Source organism: Aythya marila, assembly GCF_965140915.1.
Source record: "Aythya marila genome assembly, chromosome: Z".
NCBI lineage: Eukaryota > Metazoa > Chordata > Aves > Anseriformes > Anatidae > Aythya > Aythya marila.
Window position 1 is genome coordinate 10736476 of NC_139080.1, and position 25886 is coordinate 10762361.

At 46.2% G+C, this 25886-nt stretch overlaps 1 protein-coding gene across 1 annotated transcript; it reads right to left on the reverse strand.

Moving 5' to 3' along the window:
• Positions 1–204: 204 nt before the first annotated feature.
• On the reverse strand, positions 205–24208 carry LOC309889782 (myosin-IIIb-like; the record flags this gene model as incomplete). Its single annotated transcript, XM_082782810.1, has 28 exons — positions 205–249; positions 369–534; positions 1027–1116; positions 3140–3339; positions 3656–3780; positions 4328–4459; positions 5687–5778; positions 5963–6010; positions 7417–7464; positions 7709–7794; positions 8694–8813; positions 9107–9169; positions 9446–9492; positions 11924–12035; positions 13171–13284; positions 13594–13659; positions 13837–13923; positions 14360–14460; positions 14854–14970; positions 16177–16285; positions 17516–17644; positions 17836–17938; positions 18271–18427; positions 18922–19024; positions 20712–20814; positions 23712–23842; positions 23940–24005; positions 24083–24208. The coding sequence occupies 28 exons, from the start codon at positions 24206–24208 to the stop codon at positions 205–207; spliced, it is 2886 nt and encodes a 961-aa protein (XP_082638936.1).
• Positions 24209–25886: the final 1678 nt, after the last annotated feature.

Sequence of the window (25886 nt, forward strand, 5' to 3'; positions counted from 1 at the left end):
TCCAGGTCTTCATAATCCAAACTCTCGCTGCTATTCTGAGGGAGAGGAGAGTGGATTCAGCAGTGGCTTGCAGATGCTCCACACACCCCAAAGAGGACAGCCCGCAAGCAAACCCAGCTGTGATCACTGCTGGCAAACATGGGGCAGGCGGGCAACACCAATCAGCCAGGGCCTCTCCCCACCCCAGGACTCCCCATTGCCCAGCTACTCACATTCCCTGGTGCATGCAGAAGAGGCCAAGCTGCCTGGCTAGAACAGGACACCCCCAGCAGGAACCCAAACTAGAGAGAGCACTGCAGTGACTCTCTCAGCGCAGGGCACAGTCCTTGCCCTATCTCCTTTTCCTGCTGCGAATCCTCAGCACTCACCTGCCCGCAGGGAACAGTCAGTTTCTCCATGAAGGGCTGGATGCCCACAGTCTGGTGATACTGAACCAGTTCGGTGAGAGATGTGTGAGCACGGTCTTCCCCCAGGATCACGTAGCGTGTGTTGGGCTGCATCTCGATCATGTAGTGTCTGCAGCGGCCTTCGCCTCTGGGGAAGTGGACAGAGAGAAACAGTCATGGCACGGGGCCACAACATCTCTCTAGGAACCAGTCATTGCTTTCCGCTCTTGTCTTAAGGGCCCAGGTGAGATCAGGAGCCAAAGTAGCAAATATTGCAAAGATGCAGGAGATCCTCCATGCTGGAGTGACACACGCTGTGCTAGCAGTTGCAGGAGGAGCAGCAGTTTCCCCAGAGTCAGTGAGAGGCAGCTGGATCCAAACCCCAGCAGACTACACTGCTTCCCATGTCTGTTATCTACATTACAACTTTGCCCTGCCCCTTGAAGGATGGATGCTGTACAAAGACCATAGCAAGAGGCAGACTGCAAGGTTTTTTGTCTGCCACTCCAAACTGAGTCACCCATAACAGGAGAGGCTGAATGCCATACTTAATGGACTCTTCTGTGGAGAAGGCTCACCCCTCCATCCATGCACAGCTCAGTTTAGGACCTTAACTTTTCTTCTCTGCGAGGTTCATTACCTGTACGTCAGGGTGTAGCCTGGTCGGCTCTGGCTGATCCGAACAAGGAAGCAACCCAAAGGCTTGTCAATCAGCAGGTTTTCAGCTTCCCTGTAAGTAGGAAATAATTTTTCAGCAGACAGCGAGCAGCTGCCTCTGTGCAGAGATTCCCAGTCTATCTCATCTGCTCCCATGGCAGTGCTCCCAGTCCACTGGGAGGCCAACATCTGCCCCATGTGTTCCCAGCTAGAGGTTTCCAGTCTCAGGCTTGCTGGAGCAGGGCTACATTAGCACGCTCAGGAGGCACAGTACGCTCAGACAAAGCCCTTCCAAGCAGCGCTGCTCCAAACCTGCTCCAGCAGTCTGCTGAGTGCAACAGCTGCCTTCCAGCACAGATCACATAACAAAGCATCGCTGAGATGAGGAGGTTGGGCACACACACGTTTTCCAAGGCACCAGAGCTGACAGAAGTCAGTATGGTGTAGGTTTGTGGTGCTCAGCACAAGGTGGAAAAACACCAACTGCCCTTACCCCACTGGCTCTCTACTTCCTGCAGGAAGGAGGTCTTCCCCCTCTCTGCCCAAAGGACAAAGCATTGCTTTGTGCTTGCCATGTGCCTTGCTCTAGGCTAAAGGTGACTATAAATCACCAGTGCAATTTGGGATTGCTCTGACTGCTCTGTTACATGAGGTTGAGCTTCTACTACCGCACGGAGACTTAAATTCAGCACCAGAAAGCACCACTTAAAAAACATTTTAAACCTCAGTGTTTTAGGGAAGGATTTGCAGGCAGAGAACCTGCCTTGTCCTTCACTGTGAAGCACTCATAGCTAGCCTACGTTTGAACTCCCATGCAGCAGTTGTTTTGTCTCCCAGGCGCTGGCTGTTTTCACGCATTCTTGAATTTGTGGACAAAGCAGTAATGCAGATGAGGGCCTTGTTAATTATCTTTTTTTAAAAAAAAGCAGCTACCAAAGAGCTACTGTAGTGCTCTTTACTAAGCTAACATGCTGTGTAATGTCTCTGAATAATGTTCGCCCTGATAAGCCAACAAAATCCAGTAATTTGTAATTCAATAAGACCAAAGGAGACTTGCAGTTTTAACAGAAAAAAAAGTTACAAATTGGAAAAAGATGACAAGGGTGCTCAAATGACAGGCACATTTGGCACCAGAGCCCCCACACATGTCCCCCTAAGTAAGGGACACCAGTAGTTAGCAAGCTTGCAACTCTACAGATTAATTTGAACCCAGGGAAAACTGTAGCCAGAAACTCTGACATCTACCTGGCTAACCCCACTGCCTTGCTCCTATCTGATCACGGGTATAATCAACATTTCCCTGATTGTCACACTGCTTGGAAAGAGGTAGTGCTTGGCTCAGCCAAGAGAGTAAAGCGTGAGGCCTACTCACTAGCAGAATTTCAGACATTAATTTAAAGGCTTTCTTTTTTTCTTCAGAAAAAGCATGAGAGTTCAGTCATCTCTACAAGAAGGTAGGGCTTTGTGGATGTGTCTCCCAGCCTAAAGGGATGTAAATTCCACCTATACTGCACTTAAATGAAGAAAAGTATCAACAAAAAAGCCTTCTTCTATTTCCACACCTAGGGACTTCAGTGAATCTTGTCATTGGGTACCAACTAAACCATTTTTTAATACTTTCACGAATAAATGAATACTGAATTCTTTATTCTTCTGCTGTAATTTCACCTAAACTGAGAACGTGAGGATAGTCATGAGTCAGACCAAAAGTCCATCTTCATTCATTATCACACCTATGCAAATGGTCCAGAATGTGGCAAGCACATATGTGTATTTCCTCAAGTACGTTCCCAGCATCCCTTCTGTGCACTGGGGCTGTATTTAGGGACCCACAGGGAATTTATTTGCTATGAAGTAGAAAAGTCCACAGTCTTTCCTTGGGTCTATGTAAAGTTTCAGCAGTTGCATCCTGTGACACAGCGGTCTGAGCTTCTCCCTAATGGTTTGAAGCTTCCAGCCTAAGAGTGAAAGGTTATGCATGCCACTCCCATTCCTCAAGGACACAAATCCAGGGGAATCCAACTTACACATTCTTCCTAAGGACACCGCAGCTTCTGCCTGCCTGCCACAGCCCAAACTGTGCCCAGCACACTCACCTCCGGCTGATCATTCCATGCAGCCAGCTCGGAAAGGCCCCGTCATCCTGCATGACCTTCTGGGCTTGTGTCTCTCTGAACCAGCGGAGAGTTGCTCCTCTCTTGAGTTGCCTCATTTTTGCCTCTTCTCCAGTCTGTTCCTCTGTCCCCAGAACAGGGCGAGGCCCAGTAGGATGAAGGAAGTTGTCAAAAGGAGTGAACTGAAAATGGGGAGAACGGGAAAGTGGGAATGAAAGAAAGCAAGGTCAGACAGGGGCCCTTTGAATCACTTTGGCAGATCCCGTTCCTAAATGCTTCAAGATAAGATCAGTCACAAACTATCATGTGCTGCTTTCAGCTCCTCAAAGGTCCTGACCACACTTTTTAACTAATGACACTAGGAAAGGACTCTCTCTTCTAGAGAGATTATGCTAGAAAGATTATGCTCTACTGGGACCACATGCAGGAGAATATGTGCAAGGAGCAGGAAAACTGTACAGCTGGATAAGTGACCCCAAACAGAGCCAAGGTTGCTACCTCTGTTAGTTTGCTGCGTGGCCGTGGCACCGGTGGCTGTGGTGGCATATCAGGGACAGTCTGAGGAGGGGGATAAGGCCTAGGGAGTCTTTTCCGTGGCACAGGGATTGGAAGGGAGATTCTTTCTGCAAGAAGAGGAAAGAAGTAGGTGAAATCTAAGGTCCAAGATCCATGGGATCCATCCTGCCAGGCATGCTGTCACTCTCAGAGAGAGGAAAGATTTTGTCTTTCCAGCACACACAGTAGCAACAGCAGGAAGAGGGATCATCAAAAACATGTTTGTGGAGCTCAGTCCTTTCCTGTCTCTCCTCAGCCAGGCTTCCGAGACTGGGAAGAGGCAAAAGAGGAAAAGAGCACAGCCTCACAATCACTGTCAACTCCCACTCTGCAAGCCACAAGGAAAGCTACGTACAGACACAAAGCTATGATCAAAGTTCTCCCGCACAGAGCAGGTGGGAAGGCCACAGCTTGGCATTCCTCCCAACACAGCCAGCAAATGACCTTCATCACGCCGCTTCCACTCCCCACAGAGAAATCCTGTTCTTCAAAGGGTGGAAATGTCAGCACCTCTCTGCCCACCCCATCATCCCCATGACAGCCTAAGGCAGGCCATCATCACCCGGAGCTAACAAAGTGGCCGTGCATGGGGCAGTGGGAGTGGGATTGACTCACTTTGGGCCTCTGCTTCCATTGCCTGCTGTCGGCTTCTTTCTCTCTCTGCCTCTTCCTGTTGCCGCTGTGCTTGAGCTCTCAGCTCAGCCACCAGCTTCAGGTAACTCTTCCTGCATCGGAAACCCCTGAAAACTGTTCAGAGAAAAGCTGTGGTTAGGAAAGAAAAGTGCTGATTATGCCTCTTTCACTCCCTGGGGGAAGCACACTAGATGATATTCCTTTGCCCAGTGCAAAACCCTCAACACCTGAACCACATTAACAAAGAGCGATGCAGACACTCTGTTGTGAGCAGGCAGTCAAAACTATATGAGAACTGTCTTCTGTTCTCTAAGCTGCCAGATCACAGATTTAAAACATCAAATTGCAGATCTAAGCCCTCATCTCTAATGCCAAGGCACAGGATGCCTAAAAAACAGTCTCACAGAAGGGCCGCTGTTAGCCATCTAACTACTCAGCACCCTTCAGACACTACTTTAATAAAAGCAAAGCTCTTCTATTTAGGAGACAGGATTTCCTTGGTGTCAGTCCATGTGATAACCTTTCCCTTAAGCTCTCATTACAGAGTTCGCCAGCAGGATTAGCGACAGCGCATTATTGTGCCTCCTGTACCAGTACTGAAGCACATGAATTGAAAGCAGCTCCCTCTCGTTCCTCTCTGGACACTACCCACACATCTTCCCCCCAGAAGACAAGGAGCAGCATGTGACTGATGTCTGTCACTGTGCGGTGCACGGCTGGAAGCTGCTCAGATGCTGCAGCAGTGCAGCAACCCACACGGAAGAGAAGCACAACAGGGAGGGACCAGGCAGGGTGACAGCTCCTCCTCACTGCACAGTCCTGGAGCCTGTGCAGGGGGAAGCACCAGACTGCTCTGCTCTGAAGAATCAAGTGCAGACACTACTTGGAAGGGAAAGGGAAAGGGAAACCAAATCAAATCAACTAAGCAACCAACCAAACCCCACACTCTTTTGCCTCTCTCTGAAGGCAGGAAGGAGACCTGCTTCAGGCTCATCTGCTTTTGCCTCCTCAGCTCACACAACTCACAAACAAGCCCTCACTCCAGAGGGCAGTTAGCCAGTCCTCGGGACACAGCCAAATCATATGCTTGTCCTACTCAGCTCAGTTCCCCTGAACACATACTTTCCCTTTCCAAGGCTGGGACTGCTTGATGGCTCTTCCCTATTGAGGGTAACCACTGAGGACACAGGCAGTAAACACTCTGATTCCACAAGGGTTTGACATGGAGACAGCCTGCCTGTCACCTGAGAAGGTGCAATAATGAAGCAGGGACTGGAGAAAAGTTCCTCCTTGCTCTGGTGTGAGACCAGAGTTGAGGGATCCTCCTGCCCCAGTGCTCACCTTTCTGTATGACAACTGCTGCTCTCTCCAGACGCTCCACATACTTTGCCAGCTGTTCCTGGTGCCAATATTTAAAGAAAAGCCGTGACTTTCTGTGAGGTTGGGGAGAAAAGGAAGTAATGAGAAATACTGTTTGTGTAAATTTGTATCCAATCACCCTTTGGACAGGCATTTCCTACAGCCATAAAGTTCTTCTGAAGGGAACCAGGTAACAGTTCACATGTATAAAGTCTCCGCAGTTCAGGACCTCACTCCCAGAAAGTTATCCACACCTACCCACATATCCAGCCCGTCATGTCTGTACTTTGTAGTATCTTCAAGCAGCTAAAAGACAGGAAGGAAAGTGAAATAAGTATTTTTCCACCCAGACTGACCACTCTGTGGCCAGCACTTTTAGGTGCTGAAAGAGTGAGAATTTTTCCTCACTGGGATATGAGGAAATTTCCTCATAAACAGGAATATTTCTTATTTATGCCTCACTACTTTTGCACTGCATTCTTTGTCCTGTCACCTGATGACACTCAGTAACTAGCTGTCAATCTATTGCACTCCTTGAGGTACAGCTAGGAGAAGATTGCATTTGTGAACACCGTCAAAGGGGCTCACAGATACAGACTTCCTTCTGCTTTCTGGGAAGCAAATCCACAGAGCCTTTTTCCTCATTTCATTTCTATGCAATTTTGAGTACAGAAGCTACAGGCTCACTAAGGCAAGATTTCCTTGAGAAAGTCTATTTTCCAATTTCAGTTTTATTTTGCAAGCTCTGGTGATAAAACTTGGTTTGCTTAGAAAGTTTCTGCAATGCTTGGAATGAAAGCAGTACTCCAGCTGTCACACAGCTTCCTCTCTCTGCTTACAAACCCAGGCTGTGAAACTATAGTGACACTTTTTGCAAGTATCTTGCATAGCAAAACAGAAATTATTTTCCTTCTATCTCAGCCAACTTGTGCCGTGCCAGGAACTATATCCAAGGTATTTTTTTTTTCCCAAATGCATCCTATGATTTTTGTGTGATAACATGCTGTGCTGCCTGTCTAACATCATCTCTCTCTCTCATCTGTATGATTCTCTCTGAACCTCACTTAGGTTTGCAGTTCTTATTAATTCAGTATTATCAATAACTTCTAGGAGGTGGGGAGTTGCTGCCCTACATGTAGGAAGGAAACTGCTAACAGGGTAACACTTCAGAGCTGGAGGGACATTTACACTTGGAAGGAACAATCAGGTTCTGGAAGAGCTGTGGGTATGTTGTGCCTGTACACATAAAAAATTCTTGGACCAGAAACATCGTTTCTAGCCTGGAAGACATTCAGTGCTGGCTGCTTAGTCAGCATTGCCTTTATCTTCTTCACCTTATGAGACCATCAGGAAAAAACCCGGGGAGGCAGCTGTCAGCTGTGCTGAGTCTTGCCATACTGAGTTCTGTGGACACCCTTAACCATTACCATGACTCCCCAAATTGAGTCCCATTAGCCAGTCCTCATTCCAGAGGGTAGTAAAGTTTTAAAATTGAATTGAATTGCTTACACAGTAATTCAAGAAAGATTTCATCCATCATTGCACCAAATGAGTTCTAAACACTAGCTGTCTTTGTCTAGGAATTTCTGTTCCCCATCACCACAAAAACGCGTCCTCACTTTGTTCTTTCTACTCAGTTTGCTATTCTGTTCTGACAACAAAAGTCTCTGATGAACAAAGTGGATTACACATAACAAGGGAAAGGTTCCTACCTTTCTTTGTTGAGGGAAACATCTGGTTTAACTAGAAGAATTCCATATCTGTGAAAAGCAAACCAATTCAGCAAGATTAAAGCCATATCCTTGACGTGCTGTGCTGATCCATGTCATCCTCACAGCAAACAACAATAAATCAGTCTTTCTCAGTAGGTCTCCCACAGCGAACACCACCATGGTCTCAGGCACGTGAACTTAAAGAAGCAGATTCACTCCCTGCCTGTATCTGGTTACCAGTGTCACTTCTCTAACAATATCTAACCAGGAACATTCAGAGGTTTTAACGTACCTTTCAGCAAATTCCTCAAATGATGGTCTCCAGGAGAAACCGTCTCTTCGGATCCGGATAGTCTCCAGCAGTCCATTGTACCGGAGCTGAAGCAGCACCACAAAGACAGGATCAGACAAACAAACAGACACAGGCCAGAACTGGTCAGTAGGGCATCAGTAAGGCCCTCTGCAGCCCAAGCCTCTCTAGTTCAAAAAATAACAATGTTTCTTTCTGATAATATGACTTCAGCTAAAGACTGAATTTACCACATCCTGCAACTCTGGTCATTAACCACTTTCAGAAACCATAAAAACCAACAACCGAAATAGCTTCACCTTTCAGCCAAGGGCACTACTTAGCCCCTGTCCTTCAGAGGATAGTATTCTGCTTCCAAATCTGTACAAAGAAGTACCCTGGGGAACAGATCAACTTCCCTCTTAATCCCACCCTTTCTTATACTTCATATGCATATGCATACATAAACACACACCAAAGAGGCCACAGAGCTTTCTGAACTCTTCTAATCATTTTCAATATTCTTTAAAGTGGCTGGATCTCAGACTTGACACAATATCCAAAGAAAGTTATATCAGCACATATCAGCTCCTATCAGAGCAATCCCATCTTGGCTCCTGTTCAGAGTTGCCCTGGAGAGGTACTGTCTGTACCAGTCCCCATCCAGAAGATGCAAAGATAAACCCTAGTCCCTGACAAGCAGATCTCACTGCAATCATGAAAATGAAATGGGAGAGAAGACTGTAAAACCTGAACATAGCAATGTTTCATAAAAACTACCAAAAGCCCAGAACCTTTACATGCATAAAAAGTGTTCCCATTCTTTCTCCTACAAGGGGAGAGTCAGACTAGTAAGCTTCCAGCTATCTCCATTGCTTTTCAATAGTGTCTGACCTTCCCTTCCTTAAATCTACTCCTTCCCTGCCTTAGATCTACTTCCCATTGAGACTTGGCAGAAGTACCTGCAAAGGAAACTGCTTTTCCTTACCTGCTGTAGCAACATCTGGTTGTCCACAACGCCTGGCTCTTTCTGGCTATTGGGCTTTATACAGCGCACAAAGTGTGGGTTTGCAGAATACATCCTCTCCATGAGAACCATCAGGGAATGCTGGTGAGGGCAGAGAAAGATCAACAGCCCAGCAAGCCAGAGTGCTGCCAGCCCCCCCAGTGCTGTACCCTGCAGCTGAGAACTGTCTTCCCATGCCACTAATTCAGGCTCTTGTAACAGCAACAGCCCAGGCTCTGACTATAGCCAAGTTACTGCTAACAGCCGTGCCTGGCACCCAGAAAAAAACTCTGTCTACAAGCTGGATGCTTTAAATATGCTTAGCAGCCTGGAAGCTCTCAAGAAAACATTACAGCACACATCTCAAGGGGCACTGCGGGGCATCAATACTTTACCCGGAACTGAGCTCCAGCAGACTGCTTTCGTGTACTGTTGAACTTGTCTGCTTCTGGTACGATCTGAAATCAGACACAAACAAAAGGGTCACTCCTGGAAGGAGTGCTTGATTGCTATCCAAACATTTCTGCCAGAAAGCAGATGACTAAAATAAGAGAGAATGGATTTCAGGAAGGTAAATCAAACACAGCAACAGAGGCAACTAGAAAACTCTGTACAAAACAAAGAAGAAATTGTTGCCATCAGATTGTTTGCTCCCATTTTCAGCCAATAATAAACATAAGTTAGCTACATCATCTTTTATCAATTTCCATATGGACCTCAAATGTGCTCAATACCTTGGCTTTCACATGTGGCATCAGTGTCCCTGTCCTGGAGATAGTGGCTGGAAGAACAGAGACAATAGTTAATTTTGTACCTTTGCTCACAATCAACCATTCCTAAACATTCAAACCTTACTTCATACACAAATTTTCCCACATATGCTAAATCAAAGACCATACTTTAGATTTCACTATCTGGAAATATAAGGATAGAGCTGAAGAAGGTGAGAAGAAAATGCAAGAATACTAAACACATCACCCAGGCAATGTTATTTTCTGTCAATGAGAAGACAATGGGGTAATTGAGTAACCATAAATGACCTTCAAAGAAAGATCATCAATAGTAGGCATCTAACAATGCAGAAGAAAGTATAGATAGCAAATGGAAAGCTCACCCACTCACGGTTAACATGGGAGAGGGGAGATCATATAAAGTCAGATAACAGAAAATTAATTCAGTGACAAGACAAAAAAATCAGGGAAATCGAATTTACTGAAGGATCTAATGACACTCTTGCACACCCTTGATGCAATACTGTCATGTGAATCATACAATCTCAGAATGACTGAAGTTGGAAGGGACTGCTGGAGGTCATCTGGTCCAACCCCACTGCTCTGCATCGCCACCTAGAGCCGGTTGCCCAGGACCAGACAAATAATCTGCACTGAGAACAGGTTTTCTCTGCTGTTTATGAACTTTCAGACTTTTAGCACTTTCAGGACTCTGCATCAGCGGAGATTCAGGTTGGACAGAAAAGGTTCTTCACTGAAACGGTGGTTGGGCACTGGGACAGGCTCCCCAGGGCAGTGGTCACTGTAGTGGTTTTACTGTGCTAGGCAGCTGAACACCACAACCGCTCTCTCACTCCCCCTCCTTAGATGAGGAGGAGAAGAAGTAAAGTAAAGAACAACTCACGGGTTGAGATAAGGATAATTTAACTACCGAGAAAAAAATAATTATTAAAGAAAGATTATTATTAAATAAGCAATTTAACTGAAGGGAAAAAAAAGGAAAGGGGAAAAGGGAGGGGGAGAGGAAAAAAAAAACCAACAACAAAAGAAAACAAATAAAGGCTATGTGGAAGTGCAGAGGAAAGAAATTATTACTGTCTACTTCCCACAAATGAGCGATGCTTGACCACGTCCTTGAAGCAGGGCTTCAACACATGTAGCCAGTATTCGGGAGGAGGCCTGACATTTTCACAACGGGAGCCCACCCCTCCCCTCTTCCTCCTTTTTCCACCTTTTATTGCTGAGTGTGACACCACATGGTACGGAATATCCCTTTGGTTGGTTTAGGTCAGCTGCCCTGGTGATGTTTCTTTCTCACTTTTTGCCCACCCCTTAGGAGGGTTAGAGAGAGACCTGATGCTGTGCCAGCACTGCTCAGCAGTAAACACACCACTGGTGTGATACCACTGCTGTTCTAGCTACAAGTGCAGAGCACAGCACTGTGTGGGCTGCTGCAGGGAAAGGTAACATCCCAGCCAGACCCAGTACAGTCACAGCAGTGTGCCTGCTGGAATTCAAGAAGCATTTGGACAATGCTCTCAAACACATGGTCTGAATTTTTGGTGGTCCTGTGTGGAGCCAGGAGTTGGACTAAATGATGCTTATGGGTCCCTTCCAACTTCCATGATTCTATGAACAGGATCAAAAAAAAAACAAAAAAAACGTTGCAGCAGAAAGACTGTATTCAGACAAATTACAAGGAAGCATCTAACTGACTTTTCTTTAAACCTGTACTTTCTCAGAAGTTTTGGAGACTCTGAGGACTTACCAGTAACTGGAAAAGTGGGAGTATAGTGGCAGGAGAGAAATAATGCACACAACCTCATTTTTTTTAACAAGTTATACTTTTTTTTTTTTTTTTTAAATGATCTTCTCTACCCCCATTGTTTGCACTGTCTCAACACCACTTTATTTACCATGTGAATAGTTAGGAGCTGTGGCTTTGTCCATCTTCATTTCTAGACAAGAACAGAGCATCTAAGCAGTGGCTATATCTCTGGGAGAGGATTCAACTTTCCTTGTTTTCCAGGCATGGTCAAAATAAATGGTGCAGGTTAGAAAATCTACCAGAGAGATCTCAGGAGGTATTGCTGACAGGAAGACTAACATCCTGCTGCAGCAAAGACAGCAATCAACCAAAACGTGGATGCCTGGAAAGACCAGGCTCTGCTGTAACTAGTGGCTGTAAAGATGGTCAGGCCTGTGGTCAGAACTATGCATATGCAACATTCCTTCAGTTCCACAGGAGGAACCGCTCTGGATGTTCCTGCTATAATGCCCATGTACCAAGGGGAAAAGAACAGCTCAGACAGCTCTGTATATGCCAGCAGCCCTACTCCAGGCTGCAGCCTTCCCAGAATCTCACTGAGGCTGTCAGCTCTTAAAAACATTTGTAGCACACAAAACTCATCCTTACACTTAGCTCTTGCCAAGGAGGACCACAATTCACGTTGGAATCCCTATAACAACAGAGGGACTTGCCTGTGAACAGCATACTGAGCAAGGGGGTGATGCTGTTGATGAAGAGCCCACGGACATTAGCTGGCAAGGTGTCTCTGTTCTTCTCTAGAAAGCCATCAGCGGTGTATTGTACCTAGGGAAAAGGGCAGCGGTGCTCACAAGCTTGCTGTGAAAGCCACCTCCACAGCTTGCCAGGAGCAACTGTTAATCAGAATGCACAGTGGCCTGAAGGTGAATTCTGTAAGTGCACATATATCCCCTTCAGATGCATTAGAAGGGCATTAGAACCACAGGAGACAACACTGAGACATTTACCTTTTTTTGTTCAGCTTTCCTTGATTTTGAAGTCTCATTTGCTTTTGGTTAATGCTTCATTCTTTTCCTTGCTTAACCCCTCTTCCTTTTGAAAAGGCTGCCATCCTGTCTGTAATGTTTCTCTTGCTCCCTTCCTTTCTCATCTCCAGTTTGCCACTCCCCTTTCTATACTAGTGTTAATGTTTGTAATAATTAATGTCACAAGTAACAACATAGTCAACAGCTTAGATTACTAAATTACATATTAGAATGACCTGATTTTCAACTCTGACCCTGCTCCAAAAATTAGGTCAAATCAATTTGATGTATTTGGGCCAATGCTTTCAAAGCTGTAGCAGTAAGGCTACATGAAATAGTCATAGAATCATAGAATCATAGAATATCCTGAGTTGGAAGGGACCCTTAAGGATCATCAAGTCCAACTCTCGACACCGCACGGGTCTACCCAAAAGTTCAGACCATGTGCCTAAGTTCACAGTCCAATCTCTTCTTAAATTCAGACAGGCTCGGTGCAGTGACCACTTCCCTGGGGAGCCTGTTCCAGCCTAGTCCTAAAAACCTAGCTGCTTAATTAACAACTATGCATATTAATAAGTGCCTCCATCAAAATATTGATTACCTGGTTGCTCTCACTGTGTTCCTCAGTGTTTGCAATACTGACTGCTGCAATCTGGACTACAACAGGTTAAGGCAAAGCCATCAGACTTGCCTCCGGGGCTGTGGATGCAGGGCTTTTTCTTTCTAAAGGACTAAGATTTCAGCTCCAATAGATTGATAATGAATGTGACAGATTCTTTTAATGCCATATGCTTCCCAGAGGAAGTCCCACTTCTAAAGAGCTTCCAAGGAATCCTAGGAAGCAGCTCCCAGGGAATTCAAAGCCTTATTTGTCAAGCATCTCATTTCCCCCCTTCCTACACTATGACAGCATTCTTCCCACAAACAGTACCTACCTTCCCAGCATAGTGAATGATGCTGAAGCCCAAAACACGTCCTCGGGCCGGCTGGAAGTGTAAATTCCCTTTAAAACTGCTGTTTAGCTTATCCACAAATGTCTTATCAGTTGCCTGCAAGAAAGCAGATTTCATAATCAAATTATACAGCTGCAACAGAGACATGATCAGGGCACAAGGAAGCAAAACAAAGTACTGGAAGTAGCCTTGGCTCTGCAGCAGTTTTGTGCTCTCTCTGACTCTCCACAGGGATGCCATTATTATTGGACTGTCCCTGATATGACTGTCCTGTTCCATCAGATACACATAGGGACCCCTCTACTCATCTTGCTATTTCACACACCTACACAGTTTTCTCTTCACCCTACAGACTTATTGTTATATTCCCCACATCATTTTTTCTGTCCCATATCCCATGCATACCTGAGGGAATGCACTCTGCTCATCCAGAAGAGATAGCAGCCCAAGTGGCTTGGCCAGGAGCAGATTCTGTAGGGAAAAAGAGAGAGATATTATATATACCTAAAGCAGTACAGGGTATCCACTGTCACCTACACCACCCTTTGAAAAGGTCTTTCCCAGATGCATCTCCTTGTGAGATGGAAAGAGCAACACTCCTGTCTTGGCTGAATGGAGCAACTCTGTTCCGTCAGTCCTCTCACTCACCAGAATAGGTTCGTTATTGTTGAATGTGATAGTCTCCCAAGACAGTTCCTCCGCCCTGTAGGCAGCCTGCTCCAGCTGGAAAATGTGCTGGGACAGAGAAAACAGAGGTTAGAGCCCCCAGCAAACTTAGTTAGACCATCCTGAACATCTTCCTTCTGACCTTGAGCAGAGGACAGAGGCACGGCTCTCTTACCCATGGCATCAGAGGCCCAAGATGAAGCCACTGTTCTGCGTGCTCATCCATAAGTTTGTCACTCACTGGTGGTGCTGCATAGAGCTAAAGCACTTCTCAGAGTCTAAGTATCCCTGCTCTGCCAACTCTGGTTATTGCTTGATCTTTCTAATCATACTCTCCCTGTACCATTGGCTCTTCTGCCACAGCAGAGAAGGCTGCTGCTTTCAACCCTGCTGTTGCCTTCTAGGCAACAGACCTGTTTTCTACCAAGTTCTTCTTCATATGCTACGTAGATCAGTGTTCTGTTTTCCCTGCCACGCAAGGAGAGATCACCCACAGCATACTTACATGGTTGAAGAAGTGCTGCAGCTGCTCATTGGCCAGGTTTATGCAGAGCTGTTCGAAACGATTCACTGCAAAGTTTTCAAACCCAAAAATATCCAAGATACCTAAAAGAGGGGAAATGAGCACACCATGGAGCCTGCAGACCCCAACACACAACCAGATCTCCCATCACACAGCTCTTGTGGCACACAAACCCCTCGCCAAGTAGCTAGTGGCAGCCCTCCTATAACTCCTCTTGGACAACCAGTTTGGAGAAGACCCACTCCAACCCCCAGCTCCTCTGCAAAGCCAGAGTGCCCCGAACTGCAGACTCACAGTTGCTTCAGACTGCTAGAACTACAGACTTCATGCTGCTCACTAGCATCTCCAGCACAATTGTGCCTTTGAAACTGGAGCCCTACATACAATCCGTCCAACAGCTCACATGGCATCTTTCTTTCGTCATGGCTGAGGGATGCATGTTTGAGGACAGAAGGAGCAAAGAAGGCAGAACTCACCTATCTCCCTCAGCTCTACTTCAGGATCCACGTTCTCAGCCAGCAGCTCATTGATCTTGGAAACGATCCAGCCAAATACTCGGCCATATGCCACCTTTGCAATGGAGTCCCGAGCATCTGCACAGAGAGAAAAATACACTGAAGGGTTCTGAGGAGAATAGGGAATATAGCACACAAGCTGGCTCAACACATTCACCTCTAGTAACAATGTCTCGTGCTTTATGAAGCTATTTTAAAGAACAGCTAAACATTAGGTATCTGCCTGATCATCCCAGCCTTCTGCAAGCTCACAGAGAGCTCTTCCAGTCTGAAATCTTCACAATCTTTCTACAAGATCAGACATGGCATACTAGGGCACTTGTGATACCATACACAATGGAAAATGTTCATTCCCACTTTTTAGAATATCCAGAGACTTGCTTTCCCTGCTGCTCATCAAATGGGTGAGGATCCTGTCAAGATTAAACAAGCTAGAGGATACAAGTTGTTCTTAGAAAATTGAATGGTTCTGCTGCAAACACTTGAAATTTCTCCTAGCTGATAGCTGTTACCAAAAGTGTTGAAACACAGTGGGCAAGAGGAAGATGCAAGTGATGAAAAATTTGCTGATATTGTAAGAAGATGGAGACTAAATCAACAGGCACCTCCTGAAAGATGTTATTTTATTGCCTAGATAGATGTAGGAGAAGAAATTTGGGAAACATAAATAGGTAATTCTCTGTTTTCACTTTTTTTTTGTCCATTTTTAAAGAAATAATCTAGAAAAGCTGGGATTTTATGTTGATTTAAAAAAAAATCTTTTAACTGAACCTTTTTGTGAAGATTATGTTGGATTATTATATTTTTTCTTACTGAAAGGGAAAATAAGAAATGCACTTGTTACTTTATCATGCTTTCCTTTCATCTAACTCCTTCCATGAAACTGCGCCATCTCACTGATTCTCTCAGTTATTTCTCCAACTATTACCTAAAGCTCTGCACACTGTCAGCACTCTGCAGCAGTAGCCTTCCTCTCTCTTGTGCAGACAATTACAGTTTTCTTCTAGGCTGAATCACAGAGAAAGCAAGGATAATTCTTTCATTTCTCATTTAACCTCCGCAGTCTTCTGGAGGTCAAACAAAAGCAGCATTCATGGTCCTAGGCATCAGTAAGAAACTGAGGAGATACGCACTGATGTACTTGCCTCTGTGCAAATGGCACGAGGAAGCGTCACAGACAGACATCCTTGTTCCCAGGATGTTGCACATGTGTAGGGACGCCCTTCCATCAAATATGAGTCAGTCTTTAAAGCCAGCACATCTGTAATTAATTATGTTTCTTACCTTCTGCCTGCTGCTGGGTGTGAAAACGCTGAATCTGCTCTCCTCGGGTCACTGACATTGTGCAAATGAGGCATTTCAACAACTCATCCTCCTGGACTCCAAACTGACCCTGGGAGAGAAGAAATAGACGAGGAGTCAATACCGAACCTATATTCTACATATGGGGATTGTATATATGTCTGTAGAACACCCAGTATAATGGGGCCATGACTTCAGTTAAGGCCTTTGAGCTAAACTGTAAAATAAGCATTACTGTTAACATCTTGCAGCACCTGTCAAATGCATGCTCTGAGATGTGTGTTATCCCATGCAGTAAGATCACTCTTGCACTCCCTCTACTTTCCATTTTGATCTCCCAGTGCTGTCACCTTCTCTGGGAGCCACACCAGTCCCTGCTGAATGCTTTAATGACTTATTGAATAGCACCACACCAAGGTGACTGTGCATAGTGCTGAGGTGTCTGAGCTTCAGCAGACATTAGTCACGTGAACCCAAAAGAAACAGGAAACAAACAGATATAACTGAACTCCTCAGTAATTACTCTGACAGGAATTCCCCTCCTGTGGGAAAAAAAAAAAAAAAAACAACAACAAGGAGCAGATTTTAAAAAGACAGGCAGAAAGAAGTTGGCTGCTGAACAGATGTATGTGGTTGTTTCAGGTATGGTGTAGGAGGAATACAGGCAAGGAGATGAGAGTGAAACGCAAAACCAAGGTTGCTGGGCTTTCAAAGAGGCAAAATCAAAAGACACAGAAAAAGCACAAATATACTACATTTTTCTGTTCCATATTGTTAACAAAGTGGGATAATGTATGCATCCCATACCGTAGAAATGGGACAGTCCTGGGGAATATATACTTTTTCATCTGATAACAATTTCATGCAAGGTAGTAGAAAGTTTAATTCAGGACTATCAACAAAAATAATAGCAGTTAAAGTGGCCAGGATTTGTGTTAAAGTACAAAGCTAGTGTTCAGGAGCTGCAAACCTGAATTTCTCCAATGCATTACGCTTAGTAACATACAGCATTTGATTTTTAAAAAACTTTACATTATGTGAAGTCAACAAGGCACATGTAACATCAACGCATGCAAAACACTGGTCCTAGATAAACAAGAATGAGAAGCTGGAAATTGTCTCTTTGGATTGACCACATAGCAATAAACACAAAGGCAGGCATGGGGCCATACTTGAAAACAATTTTTTCTTTAGGAGTCCTCGTACTAACAGGCAGAAACATCCTCTGCCATCTCTGGCAGGAGCAGCTCCTGCAACTACACTGCCAGTGGGGACCAGTATCATATCTTTGAGGTGTCTGTCAGCTCTTCTTGTGACTCACCGCTGCAGCCTTCAGCCATCCCCGGGAGGCTTCACTCATTTTTAGAGACCCATTACTCTCTGGAGGCTCGAAGGTCACATTGCCCAGAGACAATACGCCAGCCAAGATTGCCTGCATGTCCACTTGTTCCTAAAACACACAAGAGGGGTGACTGAAAACCTACTACTATATAACATACAACACATGGAGTACCCAGATGGTGAAGAGGTGAAGGAAAGGCACGGGCAGCCTGTGGGAAAAAGGCTCTACACAAAGTCTGAGATTCAGGTAGTTTGGAAGCACCATAGAAAACTCAGAAACACAGAGATCCCCAAACTGACCTGTTCTTGGAAGCCCACCATGTCAAGGGCATTGCACACCTCTTGGTATTTCTGCTTCCAGCGCTGAGCTACGTCCTCTGTACCAAACCGTCCACTTATGTACCTGAGAAAGTGCATACCCCATACAAAATCATCATGCAATCAGCATAGCAAGTCAGTCCTACCCCAAACAAACAAAGCAGGTCAGCAGCAGTGAAGATGTGAAGGGCAAGGAAACTTTTCCAAGGCGATGCAACAAAGAAGAGACTACAGACCTACCAGTTTTCATGATAATCCATAAGATCTCTTCATGTAGTTCCATTCAGACCCCACTCTTGCTTCCATTCAATTGTTTACCTGTATCAGGCTCTACCCCCACTGGCAGAATAATAGGCTCCGTTTTGCTGCTTCCCTCTCTACCCCCCACCATGAAGACTACACCAGGGTTGGAAGTACCTGTAGAGTGAAGGATCCAACAGCCCATACATCTCCTTTTCTTCTGAAGACAGTCCAGCAAACATGTAGTAGAAGATATGAAAATTCCTCTCGCCAGTATCGTGTTGCACTACCCGTGACTTCTCTAACAAATATTCGCTCAGCTTTGCACCTCGCACTGCACACAAGAAGGCAACAGGGTAAACTTTGCACTTGGAGACATGAGGCTTTGCACTTGGAGACATGAGGCTGACTGAGCTGCCCCACATCTCTACTTTAGTGACAGGAGCATGGAGTTGTCTAAAATAACTATCTTGTGTATGTGTGTACGACACCCTCTAGGCTGCCCATCACTCTGGAAGTGGGCTTCTCCATGCTTCCCATATTAAATCTGCTCACCTCCTTTAAAAACAACCAAAACTTCAGGCACCACCGAGCATTACTGATACCTCACCTGCACCATCATTCCCATACCCTTCCCATACTCCCACAACATCCAAACCCATCTTAAAGCCATGATTACTGCTGTTATTTTTCTTACTTGCATACGATTCCCACAGAGAATCAGGTAATGAAATTTCACCCTCCTTAAGTTCTGGCTACTCAGTCCATTCCCTCCAGTGCCTAACCATCCCCCAGAGCAGTAATTTCAAATATTGCCCTTGACTTTACCTATATTGTTCTGGAAACGCAGCTGTATGTATTTTCCAAAGCGGCTACTGTTGTCATTCATCACAGTCTGGGCATTGCCAAAAGCTTCAAGCAATGGATTTACCTGTAAGAGGTATACCGATAGAACAAGCACTCTTCAAATTAAGTGACTCAATCCAACTTGTTTGAAAAAGCTTAACTTCAGCATTTGCAGTTTACTGTTTCAATGGAATAAGAACCACTCTGCCCATATGCACTTATTTTCTCATATCTTGGAAAAAAAACCTGCAAGAGCCAAATATGACAAAGCATAAGCAGCATGAAATTACTGAAAATAAGCACAATTGAAATGAATTATGGTCTTACTTGCTCTCAGTAAGACCATCCACTTGTTTGTTAAAAGACATTGTTGGTATAACAAACTTCTCCAGTGCATCTGATGTGGCACTGCTAGATAATTTACTGCTAAACTACAACAATAAGCAAAGTAAATATGGCACTTACTGAATGTAATCATGACAAATTACCTAATGACATTTGTAGCCAGCTTAAGGATCAGGACAGTGAATTACAAAGAAACTAAGACAACAGTAAGACCAGCCTGGCAAACCATATGCAAACAAGTTCAAATGACAATTTTTCCATAATTGAGCAAAGAACACCTGCTGGCTGGAAGAATGGTGACTTGGGGCACCTGCTGGGTAACCTGCAGAACACAGTTTTACAGCATGAAACAGTAATCCCCAAAGAGCTAACCTAGTCTTTGAATATATCTACAGGAACCAAGTAAGATGACTATAGTGAAAATGACTCTTCACAGTCACCTCTACATGCTCCAATGGCACTTCACCTGAACTGATGTGAACTTTGTTGTTAATAGAACAAATACAGGCTGGTTACAAGCATTGCCAATCAAGCCCATCAGGGCTCATCAGGCCAGGCACGATGTTGAGCAAACACAGCTATCCTGCTTCCTAAACCTGCTAAAGTCAGAAACAGCTCAGCAGTACGGCCCGTGCCACCCCTAAGCAGAACCAGCAGGCATAGAAATGCCATGCTCCCACCAGAGAGAACACAGCCCAGGCATTCACCTCAGATCTACCACAGATGTCACTAAACTGGAATAATATGCAACAATACAGAACAATTTATTTGAGTCTACAAGAAACCTGAAACACAGGCTTTAAAATGAAACAGTCCAAGAACTTATTCCACTTAATCTATCACATGGAAGGCTAGGATATGATTTGCTCAAAATAAAAACTCCTCGGGGAGCAAGTCAAGTGGAAATACTTAAGACCAGAGACAAATATGTTTCAAAATCAGCTAGCAAAAGTACATGAAAATAGAAAAGATTAAGTCAGACAGTTAGCATGTATGTGCCTGACAGTAAGTATAACAAGCCAATGAGAGGTTACTGAAGGCTGTGCGGATTCTCCATCCCTGTGTTTCATTAAATCAAGACTTCATTCTTCCAATAAAACTCCCTATTCTACCTCAAACAGGAAATGATTCAGAGAAAAAGCCCCTAATCCCTTGTAACAGCAAACATGCTAAACGATCAGAATAGTTTTCTGCCATTTAAGAATCAAACCACTACATTCCCAGCAAACAGAATTACTGACCCTACCAACTCTGCTAACTTGTGGTCAGCAATTTCATCATCCTTACCCATTATTTTCTTATAACATGTCTTATGATTTGCTGCCGTTTCCAGTGGTGATTCATCAGGAGGCTTCTGGTGCCTCGTGCAAGCTGCCCTGCAGCAATGTTGCTTCTGCATCCGCAAGCACCACCCGGCAATGACCTACCTGAAGGATCTGCTGCTCCAGCTGCGAGTTGCCTTTGCATAGGTTCATTATGTGCTGCAACAGTAGCTTTGTACTCTCTGTTTTCCCTGCACCGCTTTCTCCACTGCCAAGAAAAAAATAAAGGGAAGTCCAGCAGCCATAAAGTATAGATGCTCTAACCCTCATGTCTTGGTGCCCCATCGTTCGGGAGAGTGATCTGCAATCCAAGAGCTAAACAACTTTTTCAGTTATGCTGCGTATGAATACAAACAGTGGGTTCCACAAGGTGCTGATACCCCCCCAGAGGAATTTTTTCGCCATCTACCAGGGAGTACAGACGTACTCCAAGCTGTCACTTCTGGGTGGAGTGCACAGGACAGTCAATTTGATCTCCTTCTTACTGAAAACATACCTAAGCTCTGGAGAACACCTCCTTCAAAAGTGTTCTGACTCCTCCACATACGCTGAGGTTGACAGTTTTTTCTTTCTACAAAGAGATTTGCCCCATCCTTCTTATATCCAGAACTGAGTACTGATCATGCAATACTGCAATGATCTCAAATATTGGGCTCTTTACACACACACATGCTGCAGCCCATTGATAAAGCTGGTCTACCTCTGCAGAGCTGCCGTCACACCTACAGCAGCAGCGTTGTACGTCATCCTGGAATCACATACGCCCAGCACCTCCACCTCTAAGACAAACAAGTATCACTTGGGAAGCACAGCTTCCCGACTACTGGGAGGGGGAAATGTACAGTCAATGAGGCAATGTGTCCTTGACTGATGGCATCATATTGGCAGAAAACACATGCAGCATATGCAGTAAAAAAAAAAAAAAAAAAAAAAAAAAAAAAAAAAGTAGGAAATTCTGCAGGTATTTATGAGGGCAGGTCTCTGTTTACACGTAAGACCTTTGAGTATCAGGTGTGGCTTCTCTGCTCTGTAGCTCCCAGTGACTCGAGGCTTGTGATCAGCTACGTATCATAGGCTGCTGAATACCTCAAATTCTATGACAGATACCTACCTGATCACAAGCACAGATCAGGCCATCATTATCTGAATACGGACAAACAAAACCACTTTCCAGTTGAGAAATAAGCAATCCAGACAGAACCCCTGCCTAATATGTAAGATGATCTTTTTCAGTGACTTCCTTCCTCCACAGAAGCACTGTCTGTCAATGCTCCCTCAGTTCAAGCTTGCTCCTGCACACTCCAGCAAGAGCAATAAATCTGCCAGGGCCTGTAAACACACTCTCCAGCTGTGGGTGTGTAACTGCCCAAGGCTGTGAAAAAAAAAGCAAAGTCATCTCCCAGAGACCCACGTGTTGTACCACAGCATACTGAGGCTGTGAATAACATCAGTGGGAAGGAAAGACAAGCCAGTAGAATTTGCAGCACAGGACAGCTTGGTTGCAACAAGCTTTTATCACCTGGGGGCAGCTGTTGTGTTCGACATCACTTGTAACCTCTGAGACCTGACATCCAGAGCTCTGAGAGGAAGTTGGGGAGACCAAGAGAGACCAAACAGAGAACATGATGGGCAGGAAGGCAATATTTGCTTCTCAGAGAAAAGCATAAAGGTTCATGCCTGGCTAGAGATAGGTATTTCTCACCAGAAGGCACCTGAAGCACAAAGAACAGTAGAACATAGTGCATCCCCATGCTGGTCTGATAAACTGTGATCTAACAGGAAGAACTTCCACCTCATCACCCAAACTTTGCTCAAACCAGGTAATCTCATTACCAACTGTTTTACCACTTGCAGATAGTAAAACCATGAACTTCCTGTTATAGTAGCACAGACTGGTTAATAGGATTGCAAGATGCATAGCAGTAGCTCAGGCTGTCATCTCTGACACCACAAACTGTTGTCAGGAAAAAATGAGACTGCTCTCTTCCTGGGAAACGCCTACAGGTTGTTCTGTCTTCCATCTCCCGAGACAATCTATGACTTTTCTCCATTCCTAAGCATTTCTACCTACTGACTCTGTGGCCACCATGCCCACTAGCGTTTCTGAGATTGCTACGTGTAAAGCACAGGCATGGATGGCTTGCAAGCTAAAGAAATGAACGGGGCTGGAACTCAACATCAGCTCTCAGTCCCGCCACAATGCTCACCAGTGATTCAGTAAGTTATTTCCATACCACATTGAATGAAAGTGAGCAGAAGTCCCGCATAAAGCAGGAAATGTTAAATCAAATAGCTAGCAATTGACATTTCAACTCAGATGACATTTAAACTATCCTCTACCATCACGAGAACAGAGAGTTTGCTGGTGTTTTGAGGCTTTCTCTGCTAGGTGATGCTGTTTGAAACTTTCTCTGCACTGATGCTGTCTGCTGCCCTCCAGTTTCAGCAAAAAACAAGTGACATCATGGAGTGAAATGCTCATTATATGGGGACACTGCGGGGTTACAAGTGCTCACGTTTTTTCCTTTTCGTGGATATAGCTTCCCACGGCCATATGATTTTCCCTGACCAGATTCTCAACGGTCTTACAGCAAAGAAACTTCTTTTCTTTCCTCTTTCTTCGGTTATTTATGGGAAGTGCTACCTTGTAAAAACAGGTCTACTCCATGATTTACAACCTTTATTACACAAGTTACACTGCGAGTCGTTTCGCCAAAGAAAAGCAACCTGATAGAGCTGGTTAACCTTTCCAACATGCCCAACAGAACTGACCCCTTCAGACCCAACACATTTGGCTGCGTTACCAGCACCGGCAGCCGAGTTGCTCCACAAAACCCACCTTCGTTTGCCACACATCTTTGACTGCAATCTGCTTTCCTGCCTGGAAAGCACCGAGATGGCGAACAAAGACGTGCTGCGAACGGAGATGGGTTTTGACTCACCAGAAGCTTTCAAGATGAGCTTCGTACCAAATTCTGACGGGACAACTGCTGCTGGAGCCTGGTGGCAGCACCCTAGCCCCCGTGAGCTGCTCGCTGCTTGTGTCTCCCACCTGTGCCGGGCTCCTTCGTGCCCTCGAGGGCTGTGTTGGTGCCCGCGCCTCACCTGATGACGATGCACTGGCTCTGCGGACGGGCTCCCCGGCGGCCCAGCATGGCGTGGTAGGCCCTGTCGGCCACGGCGAAGATGTGTGGAGGCAGCGAGCCCTCGTCGTGGCACCGGTACTGCTCGGAGACCTGCGTGTGGGGAAAAAACAAGGGGGCCTTGAGGAGGGAAGGGGCGAGGAGCCAGCCACCCCTGGAAGGGGCTCCCAGTGCGGGGCGCTCCACTCACCTCTCTGCCGTACAGCTGCAGGGGCTGGAAGGGGTTGAGGGCGATGAGGATGTCCCCCACATCGGTCTGGCGGCGAGAAGGGAGAGCCGTGAGCCCAGCGCCCCGCCGCCCCGGCCCCCGCCCCGGCCCCCGGCCGCACTCACGTAGACCTGCTGCCTCAGGAACCGCTCCCGCAGCCCCTGCAGCAGCGACGCCTCGTCCAGCTCCGCCAGCGCCGCCAGGTTCCCCACCGACCCCGCCGGCGGCTGCGGCTCCCCGGGAGGCATCATGCCGCTCCCCGCTCCCGGAGCCGTCCCGGCACGGCTCGTCCCTCCCCGCCGCTGCCAGCGCTCCGCCCCGGGGCCGCCCTGTGAGGCGGGGCCGCCATTTGAACGCGGGGCGGCGGCCGCGGGGCCGGGGCAGGTAACGGGCGGCGGGGCCGCGTGAGGCGAGGGGGGGACGGGGGCGGGAGCCATGAGGGGACGGGAGCCGGCACCAGGCGACCGCGGGTTCTCGCTGAGGGGATGGGGGCGCTGAGAGCCCCCGGGGGTCTGTGGGGCGAGCTGTGGGACAAAAGTGGCCCCAAACCCCTCGGGGTCTGTCGGCCAGCTGCAGCTCGGCTGTAGGATCGCCCCATCCTGGTGTCAAAATGGGGGCCTCGGCTCCAAACTGGCAGCAGAGGGAGAGTGGAGATGAGAGTAACCCGCGTTGTTTCACTAGGGTGGTGGGGCTGGAGAAGCGCAAGGTTTCTTCAAGGGGGTGCCTTCCCGCAGCCTCTTCCAGTCTTCCTGACTTGTCTTCTTGGGGAGCAGAAGGACGGAGGTGACCACAAGCAAGTCAAAACATGTGAAAACAGGGAGCTGGAGGAGGGTGAGCAGCCCTTGGGTGCCACAAAGGTGCCTGAGGGTGTGGAGCAACACACCCTTGGGTGCCCTGAAGGTGTCCGAGACGGATGCTGCCTGGTGGTAGTGGGCATGTGGCAGGGCGAAGGCTGGAGCATCTCACCCTAGTGCTGCGCTGGCCAGGCCGGGAAGAGGTCGGTAGCACAGTCCTGCAGCTTCCCAGGCCCTCAAGGGATGGAGTCAGATACAAAGGGGCTCTGTAAGAGGTTCCAGAGGGGCTGCAGGCAGGCACAAGCTCACTGTGATCTACAGAAGGGGACCAAATTGAGGGATCCTGTGAGCTGCATAAGGAATGCTCTGCTCTGCAGCTCGTGGGACTCGCAATTAGTCCTAACTGCAAGATGGCCTGCCAGGACTCCTCAATCTCTTTCAAAGGTTAAAAAACAAAACAAAACCAACAAAAAAAAAAAAACACAGGTTCCTAGCTGGTGGAGGTGCAGCAGTAAGAAAATGGGGTGGGTGGAGCACAAGCACCTGGGAACGTCACTGTCCTTGGAGACAGGTTGCAAAGACCTTGTGGCCTTTGGATCCGACCCACTAGGCTGCTGACACTTCAGAGAAATATGAAGAGTGGCTGGTGTGAGATAACAAAGGGAGATCTTTTTTTGTTTTTTGAGGATGTTATAAATAGTAAAGTTAGAAACGTCACTGAATGTTAGCAGAGCATCATGAAGTAGTTGATTCTATAAAAAAAAAAACACAACTATTCAATAGTTTCTATTCTGAGTTTGACGAGAAAGAAACAAGCTGATGTACTTAGATTGCTTGTATGTGAAGTAGTTTATAGTCTACACAGAGGTTCCAGACAACTCTCACCCAACAGACTTGAAAGAGTCAGAATTTAATATATTAAAATAGAGAGATGGTCAAACGTGGTGTGGATTTGTTGTTCTGGTGTTTTGTTTTTTCAGAAAGTTGGCTGCAAAAGGTAAAGAGTTCACAGTTGGGACTGCAATTTACGCTAGCTAAAAATACTCTTTGAATGGTAGCGTCTTAGCCTGCTTTTTTTGTGAGTACTTTGCAACAACACGCTAATGCTAAGCTGTAGCTTAGTGCTACTTCTCCA